The 13172-nt window shown below is 41.6% G+C and overlaps 2 protein-coding genes across 3 annotated transcripts in view; both read left to right on the forward strand.

Moving 5' to 3' along the window:
* The window catches only part of LOC132096037 (polymeric immunoglobulin receptor-like), a 60971-nt gene that overhangs the window by 3482 nt on the left and 44317 nt on the right, over window positions 1–13172 (forward strand). The window lies entirely within an intron of this gene.
* LOC132096034 (uncharacterized) lies at window positions 1782–7542 on the forward strand. Its single transcript, XM_059501150.1, has 12 exons — window positions 1782–1920; window positions 3717–3790; window positions 4554–4755; window positions 4863–5165; window positions 5258–5317; window positions 5411–5461; window positions 5566–5637; window positions 5741–5818; window positions 5920–6081; window positions 6165–6248; window positions 6390–6439; window positions 6746–7542. The coding sequence occupies exons 3-12, from the start codon at window positions 4554–4556 to the stop codon at window positions 6863–6865; spliced, it is 1182 nt and encodes a 393-aa protein (XP_059357133.1). The 5' UTR covers window positions 1782–1920; window positions 3717–3790; the 3' UTR covers window positions 6866–7542.

The following is a 13172-nucleotide window of genomic DNA, read 5'->3' on the forward strand; positions in this document are numbered from 1 at the left end:
ATCAGTTTCACCAGGGATGAACTGCTGAACATTCGGCAGAACACACCACATGATATTTTTCCGGATTTCTATTATACAGACGTTTTACTGAACATTGTTATCGGAGGAGCAGCGGCGCTGATCAAACGCTTCAGGACGCGCAGGCGGGGAAAGCGAGCTGGAGCGCTCGTCAGACTCAGGAAGCGCGGATTTCGAACGCCGTTGCCTAGCATCCATCTCGCAAATCTCCGCTTTCTACCCAACAAAACGGACGAACTCCTTCTGCTCTCTCGGACAAATAAGGATTTCTCTCACTCTGCTGCTCTGTGTTTCACGGAAACCTGGCTGAATGCCGCCATACCGGACAGCGCACTCCATCTGCCGGGCTTTCAGCTGTTCAGAGCGGACCGCGAAGCAGAATCAACGGGGAAATCGCGCGGCGGCGGGACATGCTTTTACATCAATGAACGGTGGTGTACAGATGTAACTGTGTTAAAGAAGATGTGCTGTCCTGATCTAGAAATGCAGTTTGTCAACTGCAAGCCGTTCTATTCGCCGCGGGAGTTTCACTCGTTCATTCTGGTTAGTGTTTATATTCCTCCACAAGCTCAGCTTTACAGAAACTCGCTGATCAGATCACAGACACAGAACAACAACACCCGGACTCTGTTTTAATCATTCTTGGGGACTTGGGGACTTTAATAAAGCCAATCTCTCCCGTGAACTGCCAAAATACAGACAGCATCCCAGATAGCAAAAAATATCCACACGGCTTCTTTTTGCCACCGGCGGCTATAGGTGCGTCCCGCTGGCGGGGATGAAACGTTTGCCGCCGCCGGCGGGCCGACTGCTTCATTTTCTTTGGCGGTTGCCTCCGTCTAATGGACTGGCGGCAAGCCGCTTTGAAATACAAGGATTTCTACTAAAATCGACCAGCAGCCATGGTTATGTTTTTAGTTGGGAGTTAGAATGGAAGTGGAACTGACAGCATTTTTTTTTACTACTTTTCACATTTGAAGCGATTATAAAATCATAATAGCCTATATGTGAATTAAATCCCATATTAGTTTTTTTTTTAAAGCCATTAGGGTTTATTCTTGACTCTTGATTCCATGATAAGGTAAGGTTTAGGAAATGACATTTAAATTACTCTGAAACTCTGAAGCGATAGATAGAGTAGCCTAATAGGCTATATGTAAAATTATTTTATGCACTTAGGTGAAAATTGTTTACATTTCTTTGATTTATGCACAATTGAGACATACATAAACCAAAAATAATTCCTTTTGTAAAACTTACTTGGCAATAAATATATTTCTGATTCTGATTAGGTTTTAAAATAGATATTTAATTCATGGTATGAACAATTTAGCTGAATAAATTGATGAAGTTAGACTTTTCACTAATGCCTGGCTAAATCAGTGAACAGTGAAAGACATCTGCAACATGGCCAAAATCTTGGGTAGGTCTATACTTTATAATTTTTTATTCATTTGCAACCATGGTAATAGCCTATCATAAACAGGAAAATCTCTGTTTTGACCTGATCAGAAGGATAAACTAAAATCTAAAATCTCCTCTGGTTTCACAGCTGCACTGGCAGATTTATGAAATATTTAGAAATATTTCGTCTTTCTGCCATTCCAGGAAATGTCGTTTTATGTCTTTCATTTTTTTCCAACCTCGATTATTTTATATTTGTTGAATTTTTACATGTATAAGGGATTAATTTGCAATTGCGACCTGTACAAATGTTTAAGACAGTGTCTTAAAAAAAAAATCTAAACACATTATAAATGTTTTTTTTGGGCGGAGCTAAAACGGTGGCTCGATGACGCACTGGAGCCACTGAGCTCCTGGCCCCTCCCCAAACAACATAACTAGCACACATTCATTAGTTCGCTGCTCAATCGCGAGTTTCTGTGGACTACCATCGTTTAAGTAAGTACATGTTTCCTTAACGCAATATTATGTTTACATTGTTTTTAGTTTATCTTTGTAAAATCTGTAGTCACCTTTGTTCTTACCTTACTAGTCAAGCTAAAGTAAGTTAGCCTTGTTTACAAAGTTGCCGCCATGTTACAATTAACTTTCTGTAATAGCTACTTTGTTTCTTCCAGGCGTTGAGTTTTTCTTTTCTTCTAAGATACGTATGTTTATACGAGTGTGAGTACGTATTTGTTTTAAGTTAGTTTTGGTCAGTCGAATTTGGTCAGGAATCCTGTGTGTTGCCAGATGTTGAAGGGGTTCTTGCTGTCATGGACCGCAACTAGTGCTCGTTGGCTTTAAAGCAGGGCACTCTCCTGCATTCTTAACACACCCTGAGGTGCACACGAACGCATTTAGAGTGTCTGTAATGAGCCGATTTCGTGTATGAGTAAAGAATGCTATGACTGCAACTACCATCATTTAAATTTTCATAAAATTCTGAAATTATCGTACATTACGGGATTTTTTTCATTATTGATCGTACAGAGGTAAAAATTATCGTACAAATACGATAATTATCGTACGTCTGGCAACACTGAGCAGTAGGTAGCAAAATCTACGACAAGACTGATCAATATAACTTGTGTTGTTTTCTAACTAAACAGAATGATGATACCAGTAACGTTAGGTTGTTTTCATTTGTTTGTTCCAACACGCACGCTGCTAGTCTAGTTCAGAGTGTTAGCTAACACATGCTGTTTCGCCTTTTTTACACTGTTCAAGCATGTTGAAATTTGTCTAGCTTCAGTACGTAGCCAAAGCTTTACATCTAGTGTTTTCTTACAAAACTAACGTTGTATATAGGTTGTTTAAATGATTTTGTTTGTCTGAACAAGTAGCTGCTAGTCCAGTAGCTAGAGTGAAAGTGAAAAAGTGAAAGTGACGTGACATTCAGCCAAGTATGGTGACCCATACTCAGAATTTGTGCTCTGCATTTAACCCATCCGAAATGCACACACACAGAGCAGAGAACACACACACACTGTGAGCACACACCCGGAGCAGTGGGCAGCCATTTATGCTGCGGCGCCCGGGGAGCAGTTGGGGGTTCGATGCCTTGCTCAAGGACACCTAAGTCGTGGTATTGAAGGTGGAGAGAGAACTGTACATGCACTCCCCCCACCCACAATTCCTGCCGGCCCGGGACTCGAACTCACAACCTTTCGATTGGGAGTCCGACTCTAACCATTAGGCCACGACTTCCCCCAAAAGTGGCTAGCAATTGTTAGCTAACACATGCTGTTTTGCCTTTGTTACAGTAACTTACACACTAAGGGTTAAGCAATGTTGCTAGTTACGTTACATGTAGAAATGTAACTAGCTACAGTAGGTATCCAAAGCTTTACATCTAGAAAGACTTAAGTATAACTTAAATTATTTGGTGTTTTCTAAAAAAGCAGAATGATATAGGTTGTTTAAATTATTTTGTTTGTCAGATCCAAGTATGCTGCTAGTTCAGTTCACAATGTAGCTACAGTGACTAGCAAGTGTTAGCTAGCACGTGCTGTGTTGCTACTGTACTTCTAGGATTTAAGGGGATTATGATGAGTTATATTTATCTGAAGTTCTGTACTTTTTATGTTTGAGGACAGTGCTGTTCACTTGAATCACTACACTGAATGAGTACATTTTATTTTTTAACAATTTCACTGTTCCACGTTTGGCTGATCTCTTTTTTTTTTTTTTTTTTTACAGCATAGCTACTGTATATTCCTAACGTTAACAATGTAGTTCACATTTTCTTGCAGATACCTTGACCGGAGCATAACTGGTTAACTTCACACAAGAGACCTACTGTTGGACAATCGTTTTGGCTTTAAAGGTAAATGCATTGTTAGTTAGGGTTAGGCTAACCTTTACACCTCATGTTCTGTGCGAGTTCAACAGGAAGCAACGATCCATGGAAGATGTTGAGCGTTGGAAAGCTACAGAATTCAGGCAGTTCCTCTTGTACACTGGACCAGTCAGCTTAAAAGGCCTTGTACCAACTCAAGTCTACAACAACTTCATGCTGCTTTCATTTGGCATCACCATCCTACTGAATGTGTCCCTGTGTGCTGACCTTGCAAACTATGCACACAGAATATTGGTTCTCTTTGTTGATCACTGCAGCAAGCTTTATGGAAAAGAACATGTGACATACAACATGCATGGATTGGTGCACCTCAGCCAAGATGCCAAAAAGTATGGTGTCCTTGATAACATCTTGCACGAGATGCTTCCCATTTGAAAACTTCCTGGAAAATAAAGACATAGTTGTTATACAGAATGTCGGCATTGATGAAATGGAAAACACTTTGCTCATCTACAAGAGGTTCCGGAACATGGTCGATTTCTTCACTTACCCTGTAGAATCTTCCAAGCTAAGCATTTTTCATTTATCTGGCCTATCAGATACACTCCACTTTACCCATATAGCAAATGTGCAGAAGAAATATTATCTTCTTCCTTGCCCGGATGGAAAGGCTGGTTTTCCGTTGATCCACTTGTAAAAATGACTGCTTTTTTGAAGGGGTGAGAATTTAATTTATTTTGCCTGGAAATTAATTAATTTTTACTTTATGCACGTTTTTCTTCTATTTTAGATGCTGTTTGCCATTGTTCAGTTTATTGATGAGGAGGATCAGCCATTTGCAGTGGTTCCGCAAGTGTGGCTCAGCGAGGGCATGTGCTATTGGCCCCCATTTAACCTCCGCAAAAAAGACAAAGGCAACAATTTAGCCATCCGCTGCACGCCTCCACACAGCACCTGGGAGAAACATCATTTTAAGTTTATGAAGGGAGCAGGTAAATGGTTCTGACTTGTGCATTTGATTTTCCTGCTTTTCATCTGTGTATTTTCTTTGTCTGTTTATGGTGGACAACCGACTTTCATTCATTATTCCCTGCTCTAGAATCTTGGCAAGAGGCGATGAGATATTTGGTGCGCTTCCAAACAGGTTCTAGCGTTGAAACGACGGACGATGACAAGAAGAGAAAGAGAATCTCAAATTCCAAGTACAGACCCCAGGCCTCTTCTGATGAAGAGGAGTCTAGTCTTCCAGATGCACCAGCAGTGCTGTCGTTTGGACAACCTCTTTTGAGCTTTGAAAACATTGTTCCTGGTAACAAGGTTTCAGTGCTGCCCGATGCTCCAGAAGTTGCATCGATTCCAGAAAACCAGGAAAATGTTGTGCCATCTGTAGACTTCAGAGGTGGTATGTAAAATTGCTGTGATGCTTGATTTGTGATCCTGCCACTAAACTATACCCTTTGTTAGATTTTCAAATTTCTGTTTCCTCATTCTCAGAACCAGGTTTCTCCCCAGAAATCCAGACTCCACTTCACAGAGCCAAGAGTTTGAGTACAAGTAAGTGATGTTATTTGTGACGTTTTTTGTCTTTGAAACTATTGCTTCTATTTAAGATAAGGAATCCTTTAATCATTATCTTTTTTTCATTAGGACACTTGACTGGTTACTCGCCGCAGCAGTTTCTGGATGAAAGGTGTCGAGGTGTGTTGTACATTACATTAGCATTGCACAGTTCAATTATAGTTTCATTACTGAATATGCAATACTCTGCACTGAAGTTAAAGCTGTTATGTTTGCTCTTCCAGCTCCTCAAGTACTAAGCTTTACACCCCCAGCAGCAAATTTACCCTGGCAGCATATTGGTGAAAACGCTGGAGGTATGTAATATGTTGCGCTAAACTAAGTGTTCCATTTTAAGTCCAATTCATTAAATGTATGCAATAACTTCAAACATATTTTTACGTCAATGATTATCAATAGGAGAAAGTCATCGCTCTGTATTTGGCCCTTGGACTCCCCTGGCATCTCGTGTACAGCATGAAGTTTTCAGCTATGAAGGTATATTTTAGGCTTATGTCTTAGTGTCCAGTGTTTTAAAAGTATTGAAAATAGTGCCTTTAGGTGTTTTTTTTTTGTTGTTGTTTTGTTTTTTAATGTAGATTTCCAGAGACTCCAGAATGAAAAACAAGCCGTGATGGATGAGAACCAAGCCCTTAGGGAGGAGAACCAAGCCCTTAGGGAGGAGAACCAAGCTCTGAGGGAGGAGAACCAAGCTCTGAGGGAGGAGAACCAAGCTCTGAGGGAAAGCACTGCACAAGCAGGTAAGAACATGCACAAAAAAGTCAAACTTAGGAAAGAGTACGTGATGTATGTACAAAATTACCATATGCCTTTCATTTTGTAGCTTCGGATGACAGCGGCTCACTTCAAGAGCAGGTGAAGCAAGTTGGGACAATGTTGAAGACGTTTGCTCGCACTGGGCAATCAGGTACAACTGGCAAACAACACCTGTGGTTGTTGGTTTAATTCCCACTGGGGCCACCTATACATGTAGTAAACCTAGATTTAAATGTCATAGTTTAGTAGTTGAGGGACCAGGACTGACTATTATTTTATTTAACCCCTGTAGGTGCAGATCAGACCTTAATGCTGCGACGTCTTGGAGAGTTTGGCGATGTTGTGCGTAGCATGGACAACAAAATGGACACTATGCTGCAACGTTTCAGTGCCAATGTGTCTGTTGGAGAGTTATCCCTGCCAGGGGATCTGTTACTCCCCCTAGACACCCAGGAAGATTTGGCATTGCTTGACAACAGTTTGAGGCAGGATAAAGAGCTCCAGGAACGATTTGTAAGTGTGCTGATTTCGTTTATAACTCCTTTTCTACAGGAGCCATCCGGAAGAACCCGGCAACCCAGGATGCCACTGATGAAGCCGTCCAGGTTAACGTTACGCGTTACCTGAAAGGAGCATCTGACCGTGAAGGAGAAAAAAGGCGCCGCACAGCTGAGAGGGACCCACAGCCGACCCCTTAAACCTAGGCTGACTACTGACACCCCAGCATCACTGACAGCTGGAACCCTTTCTTTATCCTGCAGTCCGTAACATCAAGACCCCTAAAGAAGCCAGAAGTGTCAGACTGCACTCACCCAATTCACACTGTTCACTGTATATATTATCATAGTGCTTAACTCTTATTATATTGTTAAATATACCTTGTAAATCCTTGTGCCACAGGTCAGCATTCCAGTTATATCTGTTCTACTACTGTTTTTACCTCAGTATTTTATATATATACATATATATATGTGAAGATGTTTATCACAGATGCAAGAGACATCTTGTACCCCAGGTCAGCAATGCCATTATAATGGTCTATTCTACTCCAGAGCTTTATTCTAAATTATTACCACTTATCTTATTGTTAGAAATGGCTTGTAAATGTGATGTTATACCTGAATTTTTTTGGTGTCCTGCACATTCTTTGGTACCAGATATACTCATTACTTATGTTTACTGGTAATTCTTTTCATCCCAGAGCTGACCTCTTTATATTATTAACAATTATTGTAAGTGTTATAATTTGCTTGTAAACTAAGGCTGTTTTTTTAACAATTTAATTGGAAACCTGCATGTTCTTTTGTGTGTGTGTGTGTGTGTGTGTGTGTGTATATATATGTTTTTTTTCTTTTTTTCTGTTATTTATATTTCAGTGATCTGACATCATGTTTCAATGACAGTTACTGTACTTTGAAATGTGGAAATAAAACTTTAAATGGAAATTTGTCTGGTTTGATCAATCATTATTCTTGATAAACTGCATGATATATATATATATATATATAAGCGGCGACCGATCGCTCGAAAATAGCGTTTGCTTCCGACGGGCCGCGGAAGGGTCGCCTTATAACGGCGGCGGGACCCGCGGAACGAAGGCGGTAGGAAGGCGGCTGTCGCCGGCGTTGCACCGTCAAACGTGTTTGCGATTACGCCATTCTGACGCTTCTACTGCCGCCGGAGCGCCGCCGGCGGTCCGCCGACTCATTGCTATCTGGGATGTTACATGTCCCACCAGAGACAGTAATATACTGGATCACTGTTACACCACAATAAAGGATGCATATCACTCTGTTCCACGAGCAGCTTTGGGACGTTCTGATCACTGTCTGGTTCATCTTATACCGACCTACAAGACTGAAGTAGTGATGTGTCGTTCGTGAACGAATCGTTCTTTTTGAACGAATCTTTTAGGTGAACGAATCGTTCTCGTTCACGTAATCCACTGACTCGTACTTCTCGTTCAGTGAAGTTCCTCCCTTCACAGCAGCGCGGCGCTATAAGCAGCGCATGCGCAGCTCAGTGAACCGGGTAACAACCATTTCATCCTGTCAAAGAATTACTCAACCTCGAGCCAATAGCCTTCCAGTATGAGATGTGACAGAGTATGTGATTTGTTGAATGTAGTGAACGAATACGCCCTTAATGAACAGTTTCATATGAGTCTGAACTAGATCTGGAGATCTTATCGTTCGTGAACGAAATGACTGAACTGGTACCCATGTCGTTCGTGAATGAGTTGAATGAGCTGATACATGTCGTTTGTGAATGAAATGAACTGGCACATAGCTTATCTCGTTCGTGAACGAAATGAATGAGAGTAAACCGGGTTAGTCTGCCATTTAGCATGTCAATCTCGCAAAAATGCAAAGCGCAGTTAAGTACTGTACTGTGCACATACGCTTGTTTTTATATTTAGCAACTCCACGTTTAATCCCCGATTTATGAATGTGAATATATAATATACAAACTGTCTGACCAAACAATTAAAATGCTAATTAGGCAAGAAAACCTTGTGCTTTGTTCATCTGAACAACTTAATTAGACTTTATATATTGAATGCGATTATACACACATTTTAATAAAGCCAGATCAGTTTTTGTAACAAGTGAATACGTTCGTTGACTTAAGACAACACATAATACATTTTTTTTTGCCATCTGCTGGCTTATTTTGTGTAATATGAAGAAATGGTCACTGAACGAATCAGTGAACGATTCTGAACGAATCATTTTGGTGAACGAACTGAAAATGAACGAATCTCTAAAAAGAATCATAATTTCCACCACTACTGTGAAGAGATGGACCAGCGAAACAGAGGAGGATTTACAATCTTGTTTTGACATCACTGATTGGCGTGTTTTTGAAGCTGCTACCACCGATCTGGACGAACTCACAGAGACTGTAACATCCTATATTAGTTTCTGTGAGGATATATGCAAACTCAGACACCTTCGTCAGGCCAAAGAGGATGCCTACAGAAATGGGGACAGTGTCTTGTACAATCAGGCCAGGAACACACTGAACAAAGAGATTAGAGCGGCTAAAAAGACCTACGCTAAAAAGTTGGAAGACCAGTTTACTTCCAACGACTCTACTTCAGTTTGGAGAGTACTGAGAGCCATCACAAACTACAAGACACCACCCCCTTGCACTGAGGCTAATCAACGACTTGCTAACGACCTGAATGAGTTTTATTGTAGATTTGAAACCCCCAACACCCTCTCTGACCATCTCCCTACACAACCATTAACACCTCCTGCAATCCCCCTCTCCATACCTCCTGCTCTTCAAATCTGTGAAGATGATGTGCGCCAGGTCTTCAAGAAAAACAAAAGAAGAAAAGCACCAGGCCCAGATGGCATTACACCAGCCTGTCTGAAAATCTGTGCTGACCAGCTGGCCCCCATCTTTTCACAGATCTTCAACAGATCTCTGGAGTTGTGTGAAGTGCCTTCCTGCTTCAAACGCTCCACCATAATCCCCATTCCAAAGAAACCCAAGATAACAGGACTAAACTGGTTCTGGCTTATCTGAAGGACATCACTGGACCCTTACTGGACCCCCTGCAGTTTGCGTACCGAGCAAACAGGTCCGTGGATGATGCAATCAACATGGCATTGCACTTCATCCTGCAACATCTGGACAAAAAAGGGACTTATGTGAGGATCCTGTTTGTGGACTTTAGTTCGGCTTTCAACACCATCATCCCAACAACCCTCCAGACCAAACTGACCCAGCTCTCTGTTCCTAGCTCTATCTGTCAGTGGATCACCAACTTTCTGACAGATAGGCAACAGTTAGTGAGACTGGGGAAATTCATGTCAAACAGCTGCTCCACCAACACTGGTGCCCCTCAGGGATGTGTTCTCTCCCCTCTGCTCTTCTCCCTGTACACCAACGACTGCACCTCTAAAGACCCCTCTGTCAAGCTCCTGAAGTTTGCAGACGACACTACAGTCATCGGCCTCATCCAGGACGGTGACGAGTCTGCTTACAGACAGGAGGTTGAGCAGCTGGCTTTCTGGTGCAGTCTTAACAACCTGGAGCTGAACACGCTCAAAACAGTGGAGATGATTGTGGACTTTAGGAGAAACCCCCCTGCACTTTCCCCACTCACCATCATGAACAGCACTGTGGCTGCAGTGGAGTCATTCAGATTCCTGGGAACCACCATCTCTCAGGACCTGAAGTGGGACAATCACATTGACTCCATTGTGAAAAAAGCCCAACAAAGGTTGTACTTCCTTCGCCAGCTGAGGAAGTTTAACCTGCCACAGGAGCTGCTGAAACAGTTCTACTCAGCCGTCATTGAGTCAGTCCTGTGTACTTCAATTACGGTCTGGTTTGGTTCAGCTACAAAATCAGATATCAGAAGACTACAGAGAACTGTTCGGACTGCTGAAAGGATTATTGGTGCTCCCCTGCCCACCCTCCAAGAACTATACACATCCAGAGTGAGGAAAGGGCTCAGAAAATCACTCTGGATCCCTCACATCCAAGTCACCCCATCTTTGAACTTTTGCCATCTGGCTGGCGCCTCAGAGCCGCAAATACCAGAACAGCAAGGCACAAGAATAGTTTCTTCCCCCAGGCTGTCTACCTCATGAACAGTTAAATGTTTCCCACTTAAACTTATGCTTATGCAAAAAATGTGCAATATCCTTATATTTATTTGTTACTCCATCCTAGAATATTCCTGCATCTCACTCAATCCTATTCCATTATCATTTATAACACAATTGTTTATACACTTATTTATTTGCCAATTTGTAATTCTCCTTTTTCGTAATGTTTTTTTTTTTTTGGTCTGTGTGTTGTTGTCTCTGTGTACTGGAAGCTTATGTCACTAAAACAAATTCCTTGTATGCGCAAGCTAGGGGTGTAACGATTCACTCGTTTTCTCGATGCATCGATTACAAACCCTGACGATTCATATGCATCGATCTTGAAACATGATTTTTGAATCGTGAATCGCCGATCTTGGACAGTAATCGATTCAAAATGCTAAGAATCGAATGAATCCCGATTTCTATAGCGATTCAATGCTTTCAAAATTTATACACATTAAATTACTACACGCACGAATTAATGGAGACCTTGAAGAGTGTTCGTGAATCGTGCCTCTTATCTGTCCTTCACACGCTCCACTGTTTACCGCCTGAGACTGTCACAGGATTGCGCTCGCGCTCCGTTCGTCTGTGACGCAGCTGACGTGTGATCTATAGGACTTGTGGCCAGTAATGCTAACGTGAAGTAGTTTCACTTTTCTGTAGTTTGTCAATGGCTCTCTGCATCTTACCGACGGAGTTACCGGAGCCGTCGACAGCTGTATTTATTGCATGGACGGAGCAGGGGTGCGTTCTCCGAAACTACCTTAACGCTACGTCGTTCTTAAGTTGTACCTTAAGAAGTACCTTATCGTTAATACGTGGTTTCCGAAACCTTCTTAGTTAAGTATACCTTCTGTAAGTCATGCGTTCGTAAGGTTGGTCTGGAGCGCTCTTAGCTATACCTTATCGCTGCTGACGGTTCATACCGCTAGTGGCCACCACTACGCAAAAAGATTTTTTACATCGCAGTTTAATTACACATAGAAAATTTTATATGAACTTTTAATATAAAATCTGATTTAGAATTAAAATTACATTTTTACTTTACTTTAAAATTATACACATAAAATACTTAAGTTGTTATAGCCTACACCCCAGTGTATGGAAGTGTTTTCATTAATAAAGTTTCCATACACTAATGGTTGTTAGCTTTTTTAATTACTATCCTAAGGCACATCAGCTGGCGAACCATTTGACAGAAAAGGCTTAGGAGTCTATATAAAGAAAGATGAGTTTACACAAACTTTATAGCTATGGCAGCGAGACAGCGAGTACTTGTTTTAAATCAAAGACGGCGGCGTCCGCGGAGCCAGTTAGTGTATGTCAACTACTTTATAAGAGAACATTTTAGTCCACTGACTACCATGTCAGAAGAGACCATTGTAAAAAAAAAATTGCCTGCCACGGGAGCAAATTCTGCAGCTCTTGCATCTTGTTGGCCCAGATTTGTCAAGACAAACTCGACGGAGCTACCCCCTCAGCCCCGAAATTCAGCTGCTGGCGGCTCTTCGTTTTTATGCTGTGGGGAGTTTTCTGGAGGTTGTTGGGGATGGATATGGGCTGAGTAAGACCTCAGTGTGGCTGGGCGATCTCTTTTTACGGACTTTTTTCCCCGACATAGTGAATGTCGGTATGTCTCTCATGTTTGCGCTTTTATTGAGGAAATCATCCAATTACACAAATGAGCGATTTACGCCAATAATGTGATACGGCTGGTGGATAATCAGCATACGTTGTGGAGAACATTAACACACTTATGGCCGTGAGGGTTTGGGATTGTACACTTGCTAAATTATAAACACATACTCATATTTATTTCTGCATGTACGTATTTCAATAAGCCCCCGATAAATGCAGTTTGTACTATTTCTAAAACGCTTCTTTATAAAGAACATTGTTTTCTCAATACTTTACCTATACCGCTGTGAAGGAAAGAGCGCACAATCGATCATCGAGGCGTCGATATCAACCTATTCAGCACCTCCACCATGGACAGCAACTGCTAAGGTCGAACTTAAGAAGGTTTACCTTAAGCAACATCCTAAGGTATAGTTCGGAGAACACACGTAGCAAAGGTATACCTGTAGTTAAGGTGTACCTTTTGAGTATTCGTAGCGCGCTAAGAGACAACGTTATCGGAGAACGCACCCCAGAAATGTAAGTGTCTAAATCATACGCACAGTTCCACTGAATGATAAATGTGTTTAAACAATGCGGATGAACCGAATATACGAAGGAAACTTTTAAAATTAACCACATCATTAACAACGACCTTGAAATAAGAGCATGAGATTTATCTGATAATCAGATGCATGAAAGTAGCCTAGCGTTTGTTTCATTAGCAAACAGACATCTGGCGCGTTTTCTCTCAGAATCATTCGCTGATGGAGAGGAAAAGTTAAATAGAGATGAAGACGTTTTCACACTGAAAGAGAAGCGATCTCGCTCTCATAGACGTGCCA

Source organism: Carassius carassius, chromosome 20 (genome assembly GCF_963082965.1).
Source record: "Carassius carassius chromosome 20, fCarCar2.1, whole genome shotgun sequence".
Classification (NCBI taxonomy): domain Eukaryota; kingdom Metazoa; phylum Chordata; class Actinopteri; order Cypriniformes; family Cyprinidae; genus Carassius; species Carassius carassius.

What these genes read in the sequence shown, in the direction of transcription:
- LOC132096034 (XM_059501150.1), top strand. Translation starts at nt 4,554, where the DNA reads ATGCTGTTTGCCATTGTTCAGTTTATTGATGAGGAGGATCAGCCATTT. An exon ending in ATCTGTAGACTTCAGAGGTG is followed by an intron (nt 5,166 to 5,257) that starts GTATGTAAAATT and finishes CCTCATTCTCAG; the next exon opens with AACCAGGTTTCTCCCCAGAA. An exon ending in TCTGGATGAAAGGTGTCGAG is followed by an intron (nt 5,462 to 5,565) that starts GTGTGTTGTACA and finishes TTGCTCTTCCAG; the next exon opens with CTCCTCAAGTACTAAGCTTT.